This window comes from Equus caballus, chromosome 1, assembly GCF_041296265.1.
Source record: "Equus caballus isolate H_3958 breed thoroughbred chromosome 1, TB-T2T, whole genome shotgun sequence".
Lineage (NCBI taxonomy): Eukaryota > Metazoa > Chordata > Mammalia > Perissodactyla > Equidae > Equus > Equus caballus.
The window spans coordinates 24,565,897-24,590,702 of NC_091684.1; the positions used below are offsets into that span (position 1 = coordinate 24,565,897).

The following is a 24,806-nucleotide window of genomic DNA, read 5'->3' on the forward strand; positions in this document are numbered from 1 at the left end:
GAAGGCCAATATTGTGTATGACAAACAAAACATGATTTGGGGCCGCTGTTGTGTGACAGTCATCTGCTTAATGATCTGATTTAAACACCCAGCTATGTTATAAAATGACAAATTTGGACTAAATAATCTCTAAGTCACGCCTAGCACTGAAATTCTCTAGAATTCTTTGATTATCTCAAGTTTCTGATCTCTGTATGTGCATCTTTTCAAATTTACTTTCTTCCAAACTTTTTAGGAGAGTTTTCCCCAGATGGCTGACAAAGAAGACCCTGTCCACCTGTGCCTCTGTTCCTTCCGCTAGTCCTCTTTTCTCAGAACCTTAAAAGGTTATTTTTAGATTCTTCCTTGTTTTTCCCTACAGTGTCCAATTAGCTTCCTCTCTTTTTCTCTGGAATCTCTCTTCCTTTTGTTCTTTTCTTTCCATTTCTACTCCTGCCACTCTGGTACAGCCTCCAAAATTTTACACCAGTCCATTTAAATAGACATTTAAATGTCGTCTTAACTTTCAGCCACTTATTACTCTAATCCAGAAGTCAGCAAAGTACAGCCTGAGGGCCAAATTTGGGCCATCACCTGTTTTTGTAAATAAAAGTTTTTTGGCACACAGCCATACCCACTTATAGACATACTGTCTGTGGGGGACTGGTCTTGGCCAAGCCAAGATATGTCTCTTTGGCATGAGGATTATTTGAGGCTGATTGCTTTTGATAAACTGGGACAGGGAAGGAGGCTCTGAGGGGTGGAACTTGCTTGCCCTTTGTTAGGAGACATTTACATTGTAAAGGAAATCTCTATCTGTAAAGGTGCCTCCCTCTCCGTACCAGGAAGAAGAAAGGGAATGGCCTTATCTCTAGAAACTTCTGTCAATACAGAATGCAAGGACTTAAATCTGCATAATAATCTTATTCCAGTTTCTGGTAACCTCCTGTAACTGACTCCCCCCACCCCAACATCCTCCTTTGTCTTTAGATATTTAAGGTGGGGGCTTCAGCCATTTTGACGAGTTTCTCAGCTTGCCTGACCTCTCCCATGTATACATGTTATGAAGCTTTGTTTAATTTTCTCTTGCTATTCTGTCTCATGTGAAATTAATTCATTCTCCGGCCAGACGAACCCAGAAAAGGTAGAGGAAATGTCCTCCTCTGCTACATGTCTATGACTGCTTTCATGATACAACTGTGGAATTGAGTAGTTGTGACAAACATTTTGTGGTCCACAAGCCTAATATATTTACTATCTTGTCCTTTAAGAACAAGTTGATAGTACCTGTTAATCCATTCCTTACATAGGTGTCAGATTAAACTTTGCATGTGCAGGATTGTGTGCATCACCTCTGTGCTCGAAATCTTTCACTGTTCTCCGTACTTCACCACACACACACACACACACACACACACACACACACACACACAACAAAGACTTCTGGTGATTTCTCAGCTTGGCATTAGAGATTGTCTAGAAATGACCCTTGTCTATCTTTATAGCCATATTTTCTGAACATCACTGTGATCTCTGATCACACTGGTTTAAATGATGACCCACAAACACACCATGTTCGCCCTAACTCTGAACTTCTGAGAACGTGCTACCACTATTCTGCAGTATAATTTGCAGCCCATCGTTCTTTGAACTACGGTATTCAATGGGCATTTATGATTCTAATGAAGCTAATTATTTTCTTCAGAATCTACTATGATCAAGGATGGCAATAGTCTTGCACATATAAGTAATTTCATTTGTCCCATATTGAGTTATATTGTTAAAGACGCATGTCTATACATTGTGTAAATATTCATTGATCGTATATTGGGGATTCTTTTATGTCAGGCTTTATCCTAGGACAAGAAATGATATAAAAAAAAATTGAACAACTAGATCGCAATCTAATGAAAGAGACAGGTAAACAAGTGATAAGAATGATGTGCACATAGTAGAAACATAAAACACTAAAGAAGCACAGATGACGCAACAAACTCTGCCCAGAGAGGTTGGGATGGCTTCATGGAGGAGATGACGTTTGAGCAGGGTATTGGAAATTTAGAAAGCCCCAGAGGCTTGAAAATTCATGATTGTTCAAAGAATAGCAAGGAGGTCAAGATCACAGGATTGAAAGAAAAAGTGGCAACAGATGAAACTTTGTGGATTTGTGCTGTATAGAATGGACCCTGTGTGTCCTTTGAAGAATGGTGAATTAATCCTGTTGAGGCAAGGGAACCTTGAGTGTTTCTGAGCGACGATCAGATTCTACCTAGATTGTGAATTCCTGGTTGACAGAAATGACATTTTACATGTCTCTCTGTCTCCCGTGGGGTCTCCCAGTTCTGCCTCGAACATAGTGAACATTCAATAGAAAGTTGTTCATTGATTAGTTTCTTCCTGAGAGTGAAGCATTTCTGACTGGCTGGTAGCCAGCAACATTTTGAGTTCTCTCGGAGCTTGATAAAATGCTGACACCAAGATGGTTAAAAAAAAGCAGCAAATATCGTTAAGGTGATGAGAAGCGTCAAATTCATGACATTTCTCAGTGCCTGTCACCTTCACTCTAGTAGCCAGAAATGGTGTTTTCAGCTTTCAGCAAATGTTGGGCAAAGTTGAAACTCTCTAAAAGAGGCTGAAAGTTTATTCTTGTATCAACCACTTACAGTGGTGTTGGGAAATACTCACTCTCTAAGTCCTTGAGGATGACATGCTATTCATTGTTATTATTTAAGCCAGAGGAAAATGAGAGAAATCAGAAACCTTTGATGCAGTTGATAGAATGGAAGGGTTGGGGCTCTTCCTCCAGATGTGTAAACACCAAGCCCTTGGCCTTCTGTGCTGTAAGTGACAGGAATTATCAGCCTGTAGTAATTGTCACAAGTTGCCAGGAGTAATGGAAGGCTGTGGGCCTCTCAGCGTTGAGTGTCAGCCCTCAGGTTATGTTTGTGGCATTGGCTTTTAAGAAAGAAAAAGGCATTTCAAAATTTGTAATCTGAGATAGTTTAGCCCTGTGGGAACTGTTTCTCTTCTTTCCCCAACAAGAAATAGGATTACGGTTTCATTCTGAGAACTTTACAAAGCTGGGGCAGTAGAGGTCTTCCTCCTCCAATTTTCCTGTAAGGAGAGGACCCAGGGTCATTCTGGTTTTTGAGCTGAACCAGTTTCCCTTGCTGTGGTTCCAATGCAGATAGATGTAGTAATTGGAAAGGCTGGTAAAGAAGAGCATTAACAGCCTTGCCTTGCAGACTGAAACTGGTTTTGGTTTTTGGTCTGTAGGGCCAACTTATCTAAGAGGCACAGTGTCTAGGGGCCACGAAGATCATCCTGTATCCCTGCTGATCTCCCCTTAAGCCTCTTTTCCTGCCTCCTTTCTCTCATTTCCTTCTCCACTCTCACTAAGTTGTACCACGTCAACATAGAGGGTCTCCACCCAAACCTCACGTGGGCTTCACACTTGCATTTGTCTGCTCCCACCCAGATTTCTTTAGTGAAGGTTCTTCCCCTTTTTCCTAAACCCTTGGCTAAACCAAAGTCTGGATACAATGACACTACCTCTATGGAATCTTTTCAGATTCCCAAGCTCCTACTAAGCAAGTTCTTAACAGCATTTCATATGCACTGCTATCATAATACTTACCACATTGTGTAAAGTGGTCTGAAGCCCCCAAAGTTCAAAATAAACTCGGGCACAGAACTCATTGCTTTGTTTCAATGGTGTATCCTTGACAGGCTCTGTGCTTGACCCATAATCATTGCAAAAACAAAATAAATAAGAACAGCTATGATGTATAGAAAGTTACTCTGTGCCAGTCATACCATCAGCTACATTAGCACAAGTAGGTGCTCATTTAAACCTTGCTCATAAAGGGAATGGTCTCATTACTGAATCTCATTCAAACCTAGTCTCCTCCAGATCCAAACAAAATCCAGTTATGCAAAGATGTCACCTTTATCTTTATCGTGCCTGCCTCCCTGCCAGGCACTGCCATTCAATAATTCTGCCAAGTGGTATCTTTCCTCGGGACAGAGTGCTAAACAGTGATTTATTGCTTGAATACACATTGCTTTCATGGAAGTGATTTGTTTAAAACAACAGTAAAGCACTAAATAAATTATTCATTCCATGCTAATTCTTCACTTTTATGTGCTGTAGTAAGCGTCAAAATAAGCAGCCTGTGGGGCATTTTATTTTTGCCGCATTAATCTTGGACAGTTTAAAGAAAAAAAAATAGGGAATCTAAAGAAGAGGTTCAATTTTCAAGAAAATAGATTTCTTTCTTTCCTACAGCCTCCTGCGGTAGCCAGGCAGAGAGTTCTGGCAGCTGCTTCCCCTTCCCTCAGTTGCCGTGAGTCACTTACTGAAGCCACTGACTGGGCCCAGCGACCCCCTCACACTCATGTTCATCGTTGTGAACACCTTAGCTCCTTTGCTCTGCAGCGGGATTTGCAATGGCCACTCACTAGCCCAAGGCCAGTAATGGGGCTCTTTCCTGGGAGATTTGCATTTCCTAGGGCAGACAGGGTGTTGGATTTCTAAATTTCACTGGTGTCTTGATTTAGGATTAAAGGATTATAAATTGAGAGAAGAAGCAGTGACATTCTTACCATTTTTGCAACTGATTTCCCAAGTGAAATAGAGATAGCATTCATTTCTAGCCTTTCTTATCCTTCTTTACTGGAAGCCTCATTTCCTCATTAGAGTTAGGGACATTTGAATGACATTCAATTTATGAAAATTCTTCCTTAACAGAGGAGCAGATGGGTGATCTTGTAGATTCTTGGGAAGTTCCTCTCCTCTTTTCTGAACATGACCCTTCCATGTTTTGTACCTGCTAGTGTGGCAAGGAGAGGTGTGGCTCTCTGACCAGTGGAATCCACAGTGTCTCAGTAAGTGAGCTGCAAAGAGCTAACTCAGTGCATCGTTCAAGGCTCCAGCTCCAGATCAGAAGGCAAGAAGATCTAGGCTTAAATATGTGCAACTTGAGCCCCAGCCCATCACATCTCCTGTTTGAGGATAACGAAACCACCTCCCCAGGGTTGTGAAGTGCATTAAATGCCCTGTTGTGTGTAAAGCATCTGACTTGCTGTAAGACTTGAAAAGGACTCTATTTACATCTAGCTAGGGATTGCTCTTTTCTCTTTATTCCCACAGCACTCAGTTTCTAAAGCATTTGATTCTAACCTGTCAGCTCCAGGAGTCTCTCTCCAGCTGTCCTGTGTAAGGAGGGCAGGTATCTGCTTCCTCTTTTTGTATCCTCAGTAGCGCTTAGAACAAATATACACTGTGGTCTGTGCCTAGAAAATCAGTTGGATGGATAGCTAGATAGATGGACAAATAGGACAGATAGACAGTCAAATTGAAAGTAAGAAATATAATCTTTGAAACTCTTTAAAGCTCTTGTCTTTCCCTCTCTAAAGAGGCTGTGTAGCTTGGTGGTTAAGCACTTGAGCTCTGGTCTCACTTTATTTGGTTTTAAATACCAGCTTTCCTAGTTATATGCTAGCTGATGTGCAAATTTCTTAAATTCTCTAATCCTCCTTCTGAAAATGGCCAAAACAAGAAAAGAAAATATTGGCTTCATGGGATAGTTAAGAATATATATAGATTATATCATTTAAAAGTGCTTAGCGGAGCAACAAAAATAAACAAAAGTACTCAATAAAGTCAACTGGTGATAATAGTCCAGTTAGAAAAGAGAATTCTAATTTTATCAATCCTCTTTAATAAGAAAATGGGTTGACTAAGGTCACACGAATTAAAATTGGCTCTGTAACCAGAATCCAGCCCTCTCAACTTCTAACTTTAGACCTCCACCCTGCTGCCCATTCAGACTTTATTTAGCTTTGTCCCCATTGTACAGGAGAAGCAGTTTTGAGGGTCTCACACGACATAGGTGAAAGACCTGGAATTCAGACTTTGATTTCAAATCTGCCCCCGATATACTTGCACTTATCCGGGGCTGTCCATTCCTAGACAGAAGAAACTCACAGAATGGGAGGTAAATCTGGGCAGCATCCTGGCCACCCTTCAGCTATCTCACAGATCTGCACATGAAAGCTAACACTTTTGAACGAAAGGACAGAAAAATCGATAAACCTTTGGATTGGATCGTAGACATGTTTTACAAGGACTCAGGACTCCCAAAAGAGATACACAGCATTGAATTATCTGTAGCATTTAGTCCTTTAATCAGCCTAACCTTTCAGGAGGAAATCCAAAATGTTTGGAATATCCTTCCTAAAACTGGAATTTGATGAAATACCAATGCTTTTCTGTTACAATCAGTCAGGATATTGTGACCTCACTCTACTTTAGAGACTTGCTACAATAAGTGCTCATATAACTGGAACATGTTGTTTTCACCTGGAAAAGTCCATTACCGATATACTTACAGTCTGTTAGTCTCACCATCAACAAATATTAAAGTTCTTTAGGGGGCCAGCCCAGTGGCGCAGCGCTTAAGTTCACACCTTCCGCTTTGGCGGCCTGGGGTTCAGCAGTTCTCATCCCAGGTGCAGACCTGTACAGCCCTTATCAAGCCATGCTCTGGCAGGTGTCCCGCATTTAGAAGTCTCACTTATAAAATAGAGGAAGATGGGCATGGATGTTAGCTTAGGGCTAGTCTTCCTCAGCAAAAAGAGGAGGATTGGTGGCAGATGTTAGCTTTGGGCTAATCTTCCTAAAAAAAAGTTCTTGAGATTGGCAGGAGAACATTATGTCTAAGTTCACATGGACTTGTGAGAGTAAATGAGACATTAGTATGACATTGGTTTGAATGTGAGTGTGGGATCCATATCATACTTGGCCTTGTAGGTCATATTATAAAATTTAAACTTGATTTTAAGATCAACGGGAGACCACAGAAACATTTTAAAGAGTGGGAAAATGTGACAAGGTTGCAACTTAAAAAGATTTTCCAGTGGTAGCAGTGTTGAGTGATTTGAGGAAAGCAGGGTGAGATGCTGGCAGAGTTGTCAGGGGCCTTACAATAGACCAGACCAAGTGGAGGTGAGCCTAGATGGAAGAGGTATATAGGACTTAGTGACCAATTAAGTTTGGGAAGAAAAGGGGTGGGTAGAATCAAGAAAGATTCTGAGCTCTAGCTTGAGCAATGACAACGGCATTTACTAAGCCTGGCAACACTGAAGATAGAGTAGATTGAGGCCTTCAGCCTTGAACGGTATTACAATGGGCAGAGACCTTACAAATGTGTAGTGTCAATATGCAGGAAACTGAAGTCCAAAGAGGTACGTTGGCTTCCACAGTGTCACAGTGTTAGCAGCGCAGCTCGGGCTCACGTCCATATTCCCTGATTTGTAGCCCAGGCCTGCTGAAATGGATGGCTCCATTGAACAGGTTTGATGTGGAATCCCACACGAAGGTGGATTTACAGCGAAGCTGATGAAACTTAAGATTCTGAGCTTTCAGAGGCGTGGGTTCCTGTGCGGTCTGGGAGTTCGGGGGAGTTGCAGACTGTTTCAGGTGCAGATGGAAAGCCAGGTTGCAGTCAGAAAATGTCTTTATTCTTTCAATTCTGCCAAATTTCCTGAAGGTATCTCAGAAGAAAAGTATGTGGATCTTTAAGGCATTGGTAATTTGTTGTTGTGATCTAATTTCTCATTCTAATGAGTATTCACTGTTAAAGTCTCATTTTATTCATAATTTTGTATTATTTTTCTTAAAGAGAGGCCCCCAAATTGTATGACTTCACGAAACCTGGGTCTGTGCCTGATCCTACTGGTTTCAGTCTTCACTCTCCCTCTTCCACCTCTCCCATCTCAGAACCGGCCTAATCCAGTCTTTCCTTCGGTACACGGGGACTCCTGCCTCATGCCCTAAATGACATATGGTATGTTAAGATTGTTCTTTACTCTCAGAAGCTCCTTATTCATAGAACTGATTCTTCTAAAAGTATAACCTACACCATTTGTCAAATGAGATGGTTGGAATGAGATGATCTTTACAGTCCCTTCCAGTTTTGTCTTAAGTTTCTTTTAAAAGAGTGGCAAATGCTAATTTTTTTTTTATAACCACCCACCAGCCATCTAAATGCCATTGTAGAGGATTAGAGCTAGCATTATGTAGAAGCAGTTTGGTTCTGTGACTAAATGACAAGGAACATATAAAAATCACTTAACCTCTGTAGGATTTTTTTTCTCCAGTGAAAACCCTTATTACCTATTAGTACATTTTACTTGGGATTTCAAGATGTTATTTAAATTTCACTTTCAAGCCACTTTTGTAAGCTTTGAATTTCCTTTTAAGCAAGTTGTGTCTCATCACACCTTAGCACTCAGAGAAACCAAACAAAGGATTTGCTAATAGAGAAGTCAGTTGTTCTTCCGTCTTTATTGTTTTTAGAGAGTAAAATGTTTCTCTTCCTCCCTGGTCTATCTTAAGACTTTTAGTCTTAAGGAAAATATTTGAACTTAGCTTATTGACTGTCTCCGGAGTTTTATTCTTGTTGCTTTTGTTAGTTGTGCTGTATGGTAAATGAGAAGAGAAAATTAAAAGGTTACCTTCTTTTTATTTTTTATTCCAGTGTCTTATTGAGGTTTATATTCTGACACTTGGATCACCATAATATGCATATCTTTATTTATTAGCTTCCTGTAAGTATGTTGTGTTCACCTTGAAAAATAATATTTAAAAAAATTGAGTTAACTTGTTCAGACCCATGAATAACGCCATAAACACCAAGATGGGGAAGTGGAAAAGGAAAGACTTGCTTACTTCTTTGTAGTGAAGCTTAATATAAGGAAGCCTGTGAACAGAAGGGCCCCTCATCATTAACACGCAGTTTGCTGCTTAATGGTGTGTTCACTTTGTGTGTGGGTTCTCACATAGAAAGAGTCTTGATATTTAGATAGTGTCTATATTTCATACCCATAGTGATCTGAGAGCTTGGAGATCTGTCTTTCTCAGGTCGGCACAGCAGAGAAGTTGACAGGGAATTTCTGCATTCCTCAAATCCCCTCGCCCCCTTAACAAACTCAGGTTGTACCCTTCTTACTTAAGCATATGGCAGGTCTCCTCTCTTTGTTTTCTAGATTTCCAGAGAGAAGATAATGCAGGAAATCTCTTCTTATTGTTTTACAACTCTGCATTAACAATTCTCTGCATTGTCTGTGTTTCTGTAGCCAAGGACCAGGTGACGTAATTTGAACATGGATTGACTTGAAGGAGGTGGTTTGGATATAATCTCTATTCTCTTCTGGCGCTACAGAGGGGAATGAGGAGAATGTGGTATACAGGTTGTTTCTTTAACTGTGAAACAGTGGACTTGCATAGGATGTTTTGCATGATTTTCTTGAGCTGTAGCTCTCCAAACAACCCATTGAGCACTGTGTTGCCTGCTTCTCTGCCCCTCCTCCTTGGCCCAGCTGCTTTCAAGTCTTGAAACTGGCTTTGGCTTTCCAGGCCTGTTTAATTTTTCCATTTTGCTTTCCCTATATAGAGAAGGCTTGTCTTGAATATGCATTTTCGTCTATTTTGTACAATCATTTTAGCTTGGTGCTCTTTGGGGATTACGTTAGTGCAGATATCTGGCTCTTTTCTAGAAAAATTTATTTAATTTAGCATTTCCCTACTTCCTTTGGTTTAATGCAGAGGATTAAAAACAAATATAATTTATGGCAGAGTAATTTAACTAGAGGAAGAAGAATATGAAATGATCACCATTATCCACTAGAAATGGATATACGTTTTGGGGATTATCTTTTTTTTTTATTATTCAAGAATAAAAAGAGGGAGGAAGAGGAGGGAGAGGACAAAGAAAGAAGGAAAGAAGAGAGGGAGGGAGGAAGGGAGGAAGAGACATAGGGCTGAAGTGTCATCAGTCTGTTTGGTATGGCATTGTGAGATTGATAGATTTTGAAGAAAGTTTTGTTTTTGTTTTTGTTTTAGTTGATAGTGTCCCTCACCTTGGGGAATAGAAGAGCAAGTTGAAGATCAAAGGTTGTATTTTCAAGATTTGCATCAAAAAGTAATTTAGGGCTAGTGGATTTGATGAGCTGAGATTTGTTTGCTAGATATAATGACCAGCCTCTAGGACTAGAGCATATGACTAGCCTTTTATTGCGAGCATTTCTTTGCTTGTTACTAACAGGAAAGAACTCAGTGAGGGAGTAGTGAAGAGATCCGAGTTGCCTTGAGTGAGAGCTGCGGTTTTTCTCATATGGAGGCTCCTGGGACAGTGCTCCAGAGCTCTTGTGCAGGCCGTGGCCTTACATATTGGCTGCAAGTGACCTCTATGGGGAAACAGGCTCAGAGGGAAGACATAGCAAATTTTACTAAAAACTTCCACTGTCTGCAAGGGCTCTTCCACATGCTGCAGTTTGCTCTGTGTCTAGCGTTGATTCAGTTTTCTGTACGCCCCTGTTTCTGTCTGCATTCCTGTTGGCTGTCTTGTCTTTTAAGTTCCCCAGGGGAGGTGCAGTGGCTGTTTAACTCACACCATTTCCATGTCGTGGCGAGGATATTACATAAATAAACATTACATTTAATTGTGTGTGGGCTCTTGCAAAATGTGAAGCTTGTTTGGGGATTAAGGCCTTTCCAGAGACAAAGGTCTACTAACTGCTTTCTGGTTGGCCCCACACCCTAAGTTCATCCCACTCTTTCTAGTGGTTTTTCACTTCTCCAGTGTGTTTGCATCCGTTGGATTGTCTGTCTGATGACTTGCAGTGCACATGTGTGGTTGTGCGTGTGCATGCACATCATGCCATCCTTTCAGCTCCCCTCTGGGGTTTCTTAATCCAGTTTAGTAATTATTGATTTCTCTTCTCTTTGATCACTCAAACGGAGTGCAATTACATATTCACTTAAATCTTCTGAAAATGATGATACTATAAACCACTCTGTTGAAATCTGCATTTAAATGTGTGCACATTCGCTGTCAGGAACCCCTGATCTAGGGGCAGCCAAGTTCTGCAGCGAGTTAAGTGGAAGCATCAGCTCCTAAAGCAAGATTTCACTAAGATTCAAAGAATTTAAAAATTAAAATGACAAAATTGCCGTTGACTTGAGGTTAGTAAAAAGTTAAACCTCAAGTTTGTCTACAATAAGGAAAAAAATACTCCAGGAATGTCTAAAAGAAGGCATAATGAGAGAGAAGGAGTTTGTGACCAGCACCACGTCTGATAGATAATAGGTCTTGAGCACTTTGGAAATTAATAGAAAGGATCCGTCGTCAGTGGTTCCACCTTGCCTCTGATAACAATCATACTCATATTAGGCAGCGTACCATGGGGACAGCTTAGCACAGTGATTTAGAATCTGCATATAGTGTGAGTTAAACTTATCCGCCTCTTACTAGCTGAGTAATTTGAGTTACTTAGCCTCGGTGTGCCTCAATTTCCTCATCAGAAAAAAAAAAATCAGATAATTACTTGAAATGCCCTTAATAGTGAAATTTGCCTGGTAAACAGTGTAGGCATCTGATAAATGCTAGATGTTATAATAATACCAACTATCTACATTTGCATAGGACTATAACATTTATACAGAGTTTTTCCACTTCCTATTGTGTTTGCTTCCCACAATGCTACAAGATAAAGGAGAGGGATAACATTATCTTCTTTTTTTTTAATAAGAGAAGACCCTTTAGTACTTAAGTGACTTATTCAAGGTCACACAGTGGCAGACACTACTAGTTGTTACTTAGCAGCCACTCCTCACTTTTTCTTTCCTAATAGATCCCACCTCTTACCATAGAAAATACCAAGGCAGGGCCTGGCCCTGTGGCCGAGTGGTTGGGTTCGAGTGCTCTGCTTCGGCAGTGTGGGGTTTCACCGGTTTGGATCCTGGGCATGGACGTAACACTGCTCATCAGGCCGTGTGGAGGTGGCATCCCACATAGCAGAACTAGAGGGACCTGCAACTACAATATACAACTATGTACTGGGGTGGCTTTGGGGAGAAGAAAAGAAAAAGGAAGGTGGGCAACAAATGTTAGCTCAGGGCCAAGCTTTAAAAAAAAAGAAAATGTCAGGGCAAAACACCATCTCCTCATTTCCGCAGTCTTTATTGCAGCCATGGTGTGGGCATGTGGCTGAATCCTGGTCATTGAGACTACAGAGATTTTGCTAAAAGGGCTTTTGAGAAAGAGTTTCCTTTCTAATTTAAAAACAAAACAAACTAAAAACATACAGATGCTAGAGACCCTTCTTTTCTTTGCTGGATGTGGCTATGTCTGCACGTGATTGTAAAGAAATGTTATGGCCTCCTTACAAACATGAAGGCAAATAGCACCAAGTGTTGACATTGTCAGAGAGGAAATATGCATATCACTTGGGTCCTTGATGACGTTGTTAGCCTAAATTAGTCCTGGAACTGCATAAACTCTGGACCTCCTGTTATGTGAGATAAAACATCCCTTACTGTTTGAGTCACTTTTAGTATTGTGTTTCTTGTTGCTAAAGACAGTCCAACAGATATGGTTGGCTAGACCAAGATTCAAAATCTGGTCATTTTCTGATTCTGAAGTCTGTATTTTTTTCACCAGAGCACATTGCCATCCTAATAGTAAGGCCCTCCACAGTAGAGCAAAAGGCATCTCTCTATTCTAATATTCTGTGCATCTCTACCCATAATCTAAACTTTAGCTACACTTGATGACTTGCACTCTTCTTACCACTCTGTGAGCTTTCACACCTCTGGATCTCTAGCCTCATGCTCCCTTCCCTTGGAAATACCATCTCTACAGCCTCTCCCCTCCATCAGAATCACACTGTAGGGGATCAGAATTTGCCACCTCAAGATGTGTCTCTTTGGCATGAGAATTATTTTGGGCTGCTTACTTTTAAGAAACTGCAGACGTGGGAGAAGCTCTGAAAAGTAGAAGTTACCCTTTGTAAGAGACATTTACGTCTGTAATGGAAATCTCCATTATACAAAAGTGTCTCCATCTCTGTACAGGGAAGAGGGGGATGACCTTCTCTCTAGAAACTCTTATCATTGTGGAAGGCAAGGACTTAAATCTGCATAATAACCTTACTCTTGTTTACTGTCCTTTTCTGGTAATCTCCCATAAGTGACTCCCCGACCCCGAATATCCTCCTTTATCTTTAGCTGAAGATGGTATTTAAGGTGACAACCTTGGCCATTCTAGGGAGTTACTCAGCTGTCCTGGGTCTCTCCCATGTATATGTGTTATAAAGCTTGTTTGATTTTCTCCTGTTATTCTGTCTCATGTCAGTTTAGGTCTTAGACCAGTCAGAAGGACCTAGAGGGTAGAGGAACTGTCTTCCTCCCCTACAATACCCAGCCTCTGGGATTTGTCTTGAATGCATCCTTTTGTAAGAACCTATTCCTGATTTTCTTTCTTGCTCTCTGAAAGATATACACACTGTTCTCCTGCTGCATACCTTTTTCTTCCTTATTTTGTAACATCTGTGTACACCTTTGCCTCTCCACTAGACTGAGCTTCCTGAGACTGGTACCAAGTCTCATTCTCCCTTTGTGTTGTCAGAGTACAGATTTTTTATTCCTGCCTCTTAAGAAGACTTCGTAAATGTTTATTGAATTAAATGGGTATAATTTTAGAGCTGAAAGTTCTTTCTTCTGAACAAAGTTCTCATTTCTGGCAATTATAGAAGGTTCTGTTTCTTGGATTCATGACCCCCCTGGGATTCAGGAGATCAGTGATATCATTAAAGTAATATTCATTGTTTTATGCTCATAGCTTTTATTAGATTAGATTCTTAAAGAATTCATAGCTCCTCAAAATAATGAGACCTCTGTTTAAGTTGGAAAGTTGATAAATGCTCGCTGAGACAAAGACATAATCTGGAACATGCATATTTTTAGGAAATATGCAAGTTTACTTCTTTCCTTAAAACTGAAGTGCAGAGGAAACAACCAAAAACAAAACAAAGTTCTGGCTATTGAACATCTCTCTTACATTTTATTCAACTCTTCAATCCCCGTGGAAGGTTCTTCCAGATCTCTTCAGGCCCCTTATAATTCTCTGTCCCCATATTCTCTTCCGTCCACATCTGTAAAAACATCCAACTGAATGGTTCTGGCAAGCTGCTATAAGCAACAGAGAGGTGGCCATTTGAGATTGGTGATGAGGAAACACCAGAGCCTGCTGAAAGCTGGTGCGGAAAGGATGGAGGTAGCCATCTTCAGCCCCTGCCCCAACCCGCAGGCATCTTCAAGCCAGACTGTGACCCACCTCAGAGGAGCAGAATTATGAATCTTAGCATGATTGAGATCTATGCAGTCTCCCCATGTGTTACAATGACAGAAACACCTGCCCAAACCAGCCCTGAGTCACTAATGACTGAGAGGAATACAAAAGAAAATGTCTTATTTTGTAGACTAAGACTCCTTCCACCCTCTTCACTATTCAGGATTTGGAACTATAGACCATCAGGAATGAAAGAGACTTGAGGATCTTCTAGCCCAAATTGCTCTGTCAAGAAGCCCAAGGCCACACTTTTGTCCCTGAGATTAGATTCCCTTCCACAGTTGGACACAGAGAAGGAAAGAATGCAAATCATTAACAATTGAAAAATGAAGAGAGGTGTCTTACTTTTCCAAGATTTCCCTGAGATGGAGGTGAGATGAGGTGAAGGGCAGTGGCCGGGCCAAGTGTCCTGGTGGACCTCAAATTTCCCTAAATGTTCATTGAGTTCTCCTAGAACTTCCCTAAAATCATAGTTTAGGGAGAATTGTTTGCTGAGCAAACTCCCCCTTCAAGAAAGATTCTCATTAGCCCTTTGCCTCCAACCAGATTGCTACTCCTAAGCAAAAGAATCAGGAGAGACGTTCATAGGAGGAATATATTCATTCCTTAAGGAGTGAGGGGAATTGAAAATACACCAACCCCCACAACCCTCCATTAGCCCTTCCTCTGAGGTGCATTCTTTAAGTTGTCAAAGGAAAAGGTCAAGGCACTATGTTTTTCCTTGAGAAAATAAATGGAGAATTCCTATGCTGTTACTTGGGAAGTATGGAATGAATTTCAGTTCTCTATAGTACGTAATTAATGTAGACGTTTTCAAAAGTATACTGTGTAGCATCAGGTTACCAGGGAGGTGTTTTAGGGGTTCCTTAACTGTTTGGGGTTTTGTTTCTAAATTATATTTTTATATTAAAAAAAAAAATGTCACATTCACAGATGTCACATGTCTACATCCTTGGCATAATGGAGACTGCTGACGTATTAACCCGGCATGCTGCCCTGCTAATTCATTCTAACGCATACCTGGAAACAAGCCTTGCCCTGCCCTTTTGATACAACAGGACATTTTTGACTGGCTTTTGTTGATTTACTAAAACACAGTCATCAACAAACAAGTGTCTTTATTTACCTCTGTGAATGCTTATGTTTTGTAACCAATCGCAGAAAGAAGTTGGTGTTAGAAGGGGGAAGGAAGAGGTTGTCATTTTCCTCCCCCAAGGTCCTTTGTGATGGTTTCTTTTGTTTTCCCTCACTTTACTAAGAAATAATTGACAAATATAATTGTATATAATTAAAGTGTACAACGTGGCGATTTGATATACATATACGTTGTGGAGTGATTGCCGAGATCAAGATAATTAACACATCCATCACCTCACATAGTTAACACTCTGTTTTGTTTTTCTTTTGTTTGCTTTTTTTTTTATTAAGAATGCTTAAGATTTACTCTCAGTAACTTTCAAGTATACAGTATCGTGTTATTAACTATAGTCACTGTGCTGTACATTCGATCCTCAGAAATTATTCTTTTAATAACTCAAAGTGTGTACCCTTGGTCTACATCTCCCCATTTCCCTTTCCCCCAGCCCCTTAGCAACCACCATTCTATTCTTTGTTCCTATGAAATTGTTTTTTCTTTGTTGAAGATTCCACATATAAGCATTACCATACAGTAGTTGTCTTTTTGCTGTGTGACATTTCACTTCGCACAGTGCCCTCCAGGTTCGTTCACGTTGTTGCAAATGGCAAGATTTCCTTCTTTTTTATAGCCGATTCATATTCCGTTGTATATTAAATGTAATGCCACATTTTGTTTACGTGGTGGTTTCTTAACGCCTGTGTGCAGAGGTGAGGGATGAGAGGCTGGAGTTGGTGGAATTATTCAGTAGAGCTCTGGAAGACCTTGGGAAAAGGGATAATAGTTTGGTGAGCCCAGGTGGTGAAAATGTGACTCAGCACTGTGGAGGAAGCCCACGGTCACTCCTTCGAGGACCTGCACTCATCCTGGCACTGTTTGTGGCACCCTCCCACCTTCCAAAGAACAGATGATTTGAGAATAGCAGCTTGGTGGGTGGGCTTCAGCATGCTCTTTATATTATGGACGAAGTGAAGTTCACCCCAGAAGCTCCGTTAGTGATGGATATGGCAGGAAGGAGCCACAGCAAAAGAACAAGACAGATGGCATGTGGTGACAGCAGCTCCTTGACTGCCTGGGGGATACTTAGACATGTCACTGCGGAAAGTCCTAGAATAACTGGGCACTGAGGTCCTGCACATGTAGGTAGAAGTTGTTAAGCCATAGTTATTTAGATTATAGCTATTTAAAGAAAGTATCCTAAGATTAGAGAGGAATCTTAAAAAACTACTACCATATGGTCACCACTTATTGTTTTGAGTCAGGGATATTTTGGTACTATATAAAAGAAATGATGGGTATTCCATTGTGTGTGAGTGTCTGTTGATCAGAACAGCCTTGCTCTCATTGATTGGATTTATAATTAAATGCTGTACACTTGGACTCATAGAATCAAATCTATACCTGAAAATTGTTTACTGAATGAATAAAAATAAATTACCACTATGTATTATTTAAGGACATATAACATTTCACTCAATTAAAAAGTTCCACGGGGGCTGGCCTGGTGGTATAGTGGTTAAGTTTGCACGCTCTGCTTCGGTGGCCCGGGGTTCACTGGTTAAGATCATGCACACAGACCTGCACACCACTTATCAAGCCATGCTTTGGTGGCGTCCCATGTAAAAATAGAGGAAGATTGGCACAGGTGTTAGCTCAGTGAAAATCTTCCTCGAGCAAAAAAAGAGGAAGATTGGCAACACATGTTAGCTCAGGGCCAATCTTCCTCCCCCCCAAAAAAAGTTTCATTGTTTTTTTTTTTACTTTGAAAAGTAGGCACAAATAGTAAACACTGGGACAAGAATAGGCAGGCAAGTGTGTTTTCCCCTTTTTCTCATCTAATAGTGCTGTTTTGGGCTATGCCCCTTTGAACAGGCACTAATTCTATTAAATAGTATTGCTGATTAAACAGAACAGAAAAACAACCAACCAACCACCAAACAGATATAATATAACGACACCTCACTCTCCAGGAGTAAGGTGCTAAATAATGCACGTGGACAGTGAAGGGAAAAAAGAGAGGAAGAGAGACTTCAAATAATCGATTGAAAACATAACTAAAGGTTAGCAGTTCTCCCTTTCTTGCTCTTGTTCTGAAAACAGAAAGATTAGACTGGTTCAAGCAGATATCCTTTGAAATGCCATAAAGGACACCTCTTCTGGTGCAGTATTGATAAACTGCCGAGTGTATCACTGGCATTTGAGTTCTACTAGCCCAGCAAGAAGAGTCAGGGAGTGGATTTTTACCTCCCTGCCCGCCGGCCTGTGAATTGCTTAAACACTTTGTGTGTGTGTGCCTGAGGGACTCCACACCATTACATGCTGGGTGAAAAAGTTCCTTCTTTGAGGTTCTTCTGAATTCCCTCTGCAGATGGATGGGAGACGCAGCTTGTGACCAGCTGAACTTCATTATTTAGTTTACTGCCATATTGTATCAAGAGAGCAACTGCCTAGAAATGCTTTATGCCCACAACCCCATTTTCTTAGTAGGGGATTTATAGGCCTATTCGGCAAAATCGTACTGAGGTGGAGCAGCAACACGGCTCTGTGTCTTCAAACAAACAGCTACCCCGCTGCCGCTGATCAGTGTTCCTGGGATGGTGGTGATTGAAATTTAGCACTTAGAGCCACTTAATTGGCACATGGATCTGTTTAGCATATGCCCCCACCACGGGCATGCCATCTGATGTGCCCGTAGGGTGCCTAGTACCTCACACATGCTCACATTTTGCTAAAGAAGCAAGTTTTGAATAGGTCCTTGAAGGAAGCCTGTGCTGCAGTTTAGGAGAGGGGTGGCCTCAGAGCACAGCTCCTTGGATCTCTACCTGCATTTGGGTTACCATAGTTCTTCATTCCCTTGAACTTGGAACAAATCTAAGGTCATGAATTCCAGTTTGCTTACTGTGAAAGAAGTGTCACAATCCGCTCAGTGATGCTTATGCCTGTAATTCGAGCCTCGTGCTAGCACGGTGGATCTTGGAACGATTCAGCACTCCTCAGCAGCTCGCTGCCTTGGAATTCAAGGTTAGAAAGTTCTATGCTCATTGTGGCTAGAACTGATCCCTTGGCCTTCAGAGAAAATCCAGGAAATCCATGTCAGCATTTTTCTACTGAGTTGGAAACAGTGGGTCTGGGCCAAATGTTCTAGGTAATGAGTATCAAGAGAGGAATATGGACCTCAACAGAAAACTGAGTGGACTCGTAAGGTTCTTTTTCCTTATGTAAGAAGAACAAGTAAGGGGTCTGAACATCGGTGGTTAGGTACTCACTGCTCTGCTGCATCTTCCCAAGTCTCCTGGTGCTTGTATACTTCAGGTGACCAGGTGGACCTGAGTTTCATTGAGATGGGCCTGAGTTTCACTGGGACTGAAAAGGGGTAATCAACTGTCTATCAACTAACATTTTCCTTGAGGAACTCATCCTGTCCTAACTGGATCACGGACTCCCAGGCCTCATTTGTATTTATGTCCTCTGGCATCAGGCAAAATCCTGGGCTCCTAATAAATGCTTAATAAGTGTTTGTTGAATTCTGAAAGAATGACCTAAATAGTTTGGGCTCCTCTGAGAGAGGTTGAAAACAGTGATAGGTTAAAATCAGAGGAAGATTCGCTGTGATGCTAATGGAGCTTAAGTTTCAGTGTCCCTCAATTGCACAGGTCCCTTCCCAGGACCTGTTCCTAAGTTTGAATTCATCATTTTATATTCTGTTCCTAGTAGAGGGTTCCCCAAGTTCTGTAAGCTTCAGGATCCCATAAAACATAGATTTGCTCCTGTTAAAATGCTGTTGCTTAGCCCTGTGGCTTTTATCTATTGTCTTTCCCAGAAAAGATCAGGGAGATCACAGGAAACCATTAAAGCCAAACCCACAGAGAAGAAGAAGGGGGAGGATTAACATTTAAGAACCCCATGGAAATTGAAGAGTAATTTGCATTTCTTACCTAAGTTAACTCCTCCCAGCAACCCCTTCTGGGAGATAGCATTACTGCCCCCCATGCACCCCCCAATAGATGGGGATATTGAGGTGTAGAGAAACTAAGTAACCTGCTCAGTGTGGTACAGCTACTAGGGCTGGGACCTACATCGTTGACCTTCTTCCTCTCTTCCAACCATGTGCTCAGTAGCTACCTTGCAGGGTGTATATTTAAAGGCTCTGTCAGCCTTCCTGAAAGTGTTAAGCCCACCAGGGTAAGAAATGCCTAGATGGGCAGCTAACTCTTGCTGCCATGGGAGTTGAGGGAGGAGCTGGGGGAGAAAGTTGAGGAGGGGATCTGCCTTGAGCAGTTTAATGGAAGGCATTGGCAAACCCTTCCCCGGTCAGGGTAAGGGAAGGCTGTAACAATTCATTCAATTATGTTAAGCGCCCATTAAAGGAATCCTAAACCCTCCCTTGGGCCGTTTCAATTCTGTGAGACTGTAATTGTTTGAGACTAACCCTGATGTCTTCTTTTGCCTTCAGGTGATTCTCATTTTGACAAAGCTGTATGACTATAACCTGGGGAGCATCACTGAGAGCTCGCTTTGGAGGTACGTGGATAAATTGAGCTAATAATTACTATGTTATTTAAACACAATGACCGTGACTGCTCTCTCCGCAAGGTTGCTGGTTATGTGTATGCCTTCCTTCTGTTTGCTTTCTGTCTTAACTATGAATTGGGGTTTATCTCCAGGCACGCCAGATCCAGACCTTCTTTATAGACCCCTTCTTTAGGTCACAGTCAGATCTCTTTGCTAAACTTTTCATTAGATTGTCTTTCTGCGTTTTGGTTCACACACTTCTCACTTATCTGTGAGCTTATTGTAGCAGAAGCGAAAGAATGAAGGTATCTTTGCAGAGGGGATCAACACAACCTGTAGGTCTGCAGAACCCAGGCACACTACCAGTGCAACACTCTTTCACGCGTCCCTTGCGTGGTCCTGAAGGTGTGCGCGCAAACTTATATGCACACCTTTATCTCTAGGATTCACGCTGTATTCCCTCACACATATAGAGTGTGCAAGAAATAGTTTTTCAACATATGATACTAATCCTTTAGGGACAGACTAATTCAATTGGATACCAGCACAAAAGAAAAGTCCCCAGAAACCCAAGCAGGTGCTCTCTCCTCCTTTTTTTCTTGGAGACTATACACGTATGTTCTGTTGTCTCTTTTTGTTTCTAAAAATTGGCTGTATTTATCTCATTCCTGATTGGCTCTTCTTCGCCAGCCTGTGTCATGTGCCCACATCTGAACCAGTCTCTGAAGCCTAAGAGAGCACTACCTCTGATTGGTTAGGCCTGGGTCGTGTGAAAATCTCTGAGTCTCTGAGAGGATAGAGACAATCTCAGGGATAATAGTCAGTGATCACTGGCTTGGTGGCAAGCCCAGGGTCTGTCCTGATTGGTCAGTGCCCTTCTCATAACGATGGCTAACTGTTGGATATCACCTCTGATTAGTCCCCGTGCCCCCGAAACACACATATGTGCACACAAGGACTGAGTGGTCATACTAATAACAGAAAAGCAGGGAGTGGTCTTTGTGCAGACAAAAGCTGTGGGTGTCCACCACATAAGATCCGTGGAGGATTCCATCACCTGTCAATTCACATGACTAGGAGAGACTGGCTATCAGCTCTCAGTCTCAGACTGAGGTCTAGGGAGAAAGAGTCCACTTGTGTCAGGTGGCCACCCCTGGTATAGTCAACAGTGACTGGGGAGGGAAAGTTGATTTATGTAGTAGTAATTTGGTTGCAGGGCCTGTCCCTATAGAGGAATGCAGTTGTCATACAAGAGAAGGATCACGGATTGGATAGGTACCCCAGAGGAATCTACCATACTCCAAAAAGGGGATTGTTCATTAAATTTTACTTTTACTTAATTTCTGTTTTCCATTATGCTTGACATTATGTACAACAAGCCCCAAATAAATTGTTCTGTATTAGGAAAACCCTAGTAGACTAAAGAAAAGAATAGAGTCTATTCTTTTATTTGTTGTCAGGCATTTAGACTATTGAACTCCTCCTCCAGCTCGGAGGTCAATTATGTAGAGTTTCTGCCCCAAGGAAATTATGTCACTGAAAAAAAGTGTGGGAAGTTTGGTAAGAGCCTCAGAAAATGCAATTCTTTAATGCATTAAGGGCCTGACACCTGCTGTATTGTTTAAATTCAGTACCTATTCATCAGAATCTCTATGCCTCTGAGTAAGCTTATGCTTCCTTGATAGATTTCTCTAATGTATGTACATATATGAAAGTGAAAGCCAGCTTTTATTCTGCAGTGCATCTGCCCTATAGAGTGTAGTCGGCATATTCGAAAATTAAAAGATGTGCACTTCTGTCTCAGTGGGACAGAGGCTTTTAGTAGCCATAACTCTCAACCTGAGCGGTGGGAAGGGCATGCTTTAGGAGATGAGGAGAGCTTGTCCTAGACTGCTGAAGCTCGTGTTCAACGTGCTTCTAACTCTGATGGAGCATTGTTACCGATGCCCCAGTCTAGAAAGAATCTTCTTTTCTGATCATAAGGGTTAGTGAAATAAAAATGATATCACCTTCCAATAGTATCAGGCCTCCCTTCTGAGCGAACAACCTCCACGGGCTTAAGCTTGGGAAAGTGTGGCAAGAATGACGTGCTGACTTTTCAGTGTTAAAATTCATTTCACTAGAGGAGATGTGTGTATATGCACACATACATGCACACATAAATATACATACACACATACATACATACTTATCTATATACACACATATACATATACGTATATAATATACCCACAAACATTCACTTTTCTAATATTCCCACAATAGTCATTTGCCATACATGTCATATGTTATATATGCCATTATGTTGCAAATGACTACTGTGTGTATTCTATACTATTAGAACTACTTGTTATAATATTTTGATAGAAAAGCAAATGCCTTAGTGAAAATGTAATGTAGAAAAGAAGGAAGGAGAAGGAAGAATATTTAGAATACTTCTCAAGTGGTTTGGTAGGGCTTGCATTTTTGAGTGGCTCCTGAGGCCAATAGGTGGTCTTTAGGTAACCTCTTTGGGGATATTAATATAAAGGAGGAGGGGGACAGGGCTGGATGGGTGAAGGATGGGGATCAGGAAGGGAGGGGCTCATGGTTCTGAGTCATCTAGTTTAGCCCTGCTTGACGGAGACTAGGCTGCTAAGTATGGGCTCATTTTCTCCTGTATCATGTCTTACTTTCTTCTCAGAAAACCTACCCATGCCAAAAATTGGGGCCTTGCTCGGGGCACAGGGTAGATTTTAGATATCCTCATGGCACCCAGAGCACAGAGCACTGGGCTTAACACATAGATGATACTCGATAAGTATCTGTTTTTGAACAGACCAGTGACTACTACAATTTTCTCTCTACTACATGGTCAACAACATATAATTTTCTTTCTCATTCATTTGGTCAACAAGGATGTATTGATTAAGTCCTTTAGGCCTTAGATTGTTCTGGTCCAGGGAGGGGTAGGTGAGTGAGTACATAGATTGGCAGCACACAAGCTCTTCCCTTCAGGTATTCATTGTCTAGAGGGGGCAAAGATCTGTGCAGTTAAAGTCAGAGAGAAATGCACTTACATGTAACCTGCTATATCTAATTGTATTAAATAAGATATTTAAGCAGCCACCCAGCACTGCCAGATCCCAGAAGAAGATAAATCTAATGTTAACAGACAATCTGTCATACAACCATAAGTGTTGTAATAAAGACATGAGATAAGTGTTGCTTCTTTACTTTGTTCCTGTGTATGTTTTCTCTTTTTTTTCTTTTTTTGAGGAAGATTAGCCCTGAGCTAACATTTGCCACCAAACCTCCTCTTTTTGTTGAGGAAGATTGGCCCTGAGCTAACATCTGTGCCCATCTTCCTCTACTGTATATGTGGGATGCCTGCCACAGCATGGCTTGACAAGCAGTGTGTAGGTCCACACCTGGGATCCGAACTGGTGAACCCTGGGCCGCCGAAGCAGAACGCCGAACTTAACAGCTACATCACCAGGCCGGCCCTATGTTTTCTCTTTTCAACTAGACTTTAAGTTCTTAAACCCAGAACCTTTCTAGTTTAATAATAATGGCAATGATGCTGAGAATAATAATAATGAGAACAACAATAATAAAAATGAACTTTTATTGAGCACTCAATATGTGTCAGGCACAATGCTAAATGGTAGAGATGCATTATTGCAGCCTCTTAATTCATTTTTATAGTGTGCCCAAGGTCACCAATTTGTAAATAACAGCCCACGCACTTACAGGCGTGTTAGTTAATAAGCTTCAATCATTTCACTGTTTAACTGTTGTTCAGAATCCCATCTGCCTTCTGGTGGATCTTTCTAGACGTAAGCAAGCACAATTTTATATATATATATATATATATATATATATGTATATGTATATATGTGTGTGTATGTGTGTACACATATACATATATATGTATATATATATGTAGGGTTTTATATATATATAACACTGTGACATTCTGAGCAGCATTTGCCCTACTCCAGAAAAATACTGGGCAACAGGGAAATGGCTTCTTCTCCAACAAATAGATACCTACACTTTTCAATTGAGCCTTTATTCTTTACAAAATTTATCAGCTGAATAGTCAAGAGGGGGAAAGTGGCAAATGCCTTTGGGGTGTTAGAACAGGAGAGAGGCCAAGAGGCAGCTGACCTCGTAGTGCTGTTCTAGGGCGGGAAACCTCCCACCATCAGCCATCAACAAGCCCTGTATGACAGAGTTAAGATGCTGCTGTACCAAATTAATGAGCTTTTGCTCCCAATTGGCCTTGTCATTGATTACACCTTAATCCTGGAACAAGTTGTTGATTTTGTTTTGTTTTCTGTTGTTGTTCACTCAGGAGTCAAACTGAGAGGAAAAGGGGATGATGTGACACGGAACAATTAACTACACCTTAGAATCTTCTCCATCTTGCAGTGGATTAAGCTTTGAGATTTGGTAGAGCTGCCTGTTTCACCATACTGAAGCAAGATAAGCTTAAATGTTGAGATAAATAAAATGTCAAAATCTAGATACAGTATCTCTGAAAAGAAATATATTCATCTTTTTTCCCTCTAGTGCCAGGGTAATCAGCACTCTGAGGAGAGAGGCTTAGCTGCTGAGAAAGCCCCAGGCAATTCTGGCAGGAGCTAAAAGTATCCCCTCTTAAAGGGACACATATTCTGCGGTACCTCTGGCTCCTGGAGCTTGCCTGACATGGCTGACTTCTCAAATTCAATAGTATCCCATTTTCAGATCCACACGAAACACAAGCAAGCTTCCAACAGATCTTCAAACCCGTGTACTTCTCAAACAGCAAGACCTGCTTTCTGGGGACAAAGGAGCATATGGTTAAAGTTAAGAGAATGGGTTAGACTATTTGATTCTACATTGGAAGCCGGCCCTGTTTCCTTGTCATAGGAGCCACTTTGTTTCTTGTTGGGCGTTACACACAGGGATTTTCAAGAGAGATTTCCCAGTAGAGTTTTTGTGGAGAGAATGGCCAT

The 24,806-nt window shown here is 41.3% G+C and overlaps 1 protein-coding gene across 7 annotated transcripts in view; it reads left to right on the top strand.

Annotated features, from left to right (window-relative positions):
* The window catches only part of SORCS1 (sortilin related VPS10 domain containing receptor 1), a 484,049-nt gene that overhangs the window by 163,746 nt on the left and 295,497 nt on the right, over window positions 1-24,806 (top strand). For all 7 annotated transcript variants that reach the window (XM_023639764.2, XM_023639760.2, XM_023639752.2 and 4 more), the window contains exon 2: window positions 19,763-19,830. In XM_023639764.2, the coding sequence (XP_023495532.2) occupies window positions 19,763-19,830 (68 nt within the window). The remainder of the gene's footprint in view (window positions 1-19,762; window positions 19,831-24,806) is intronic.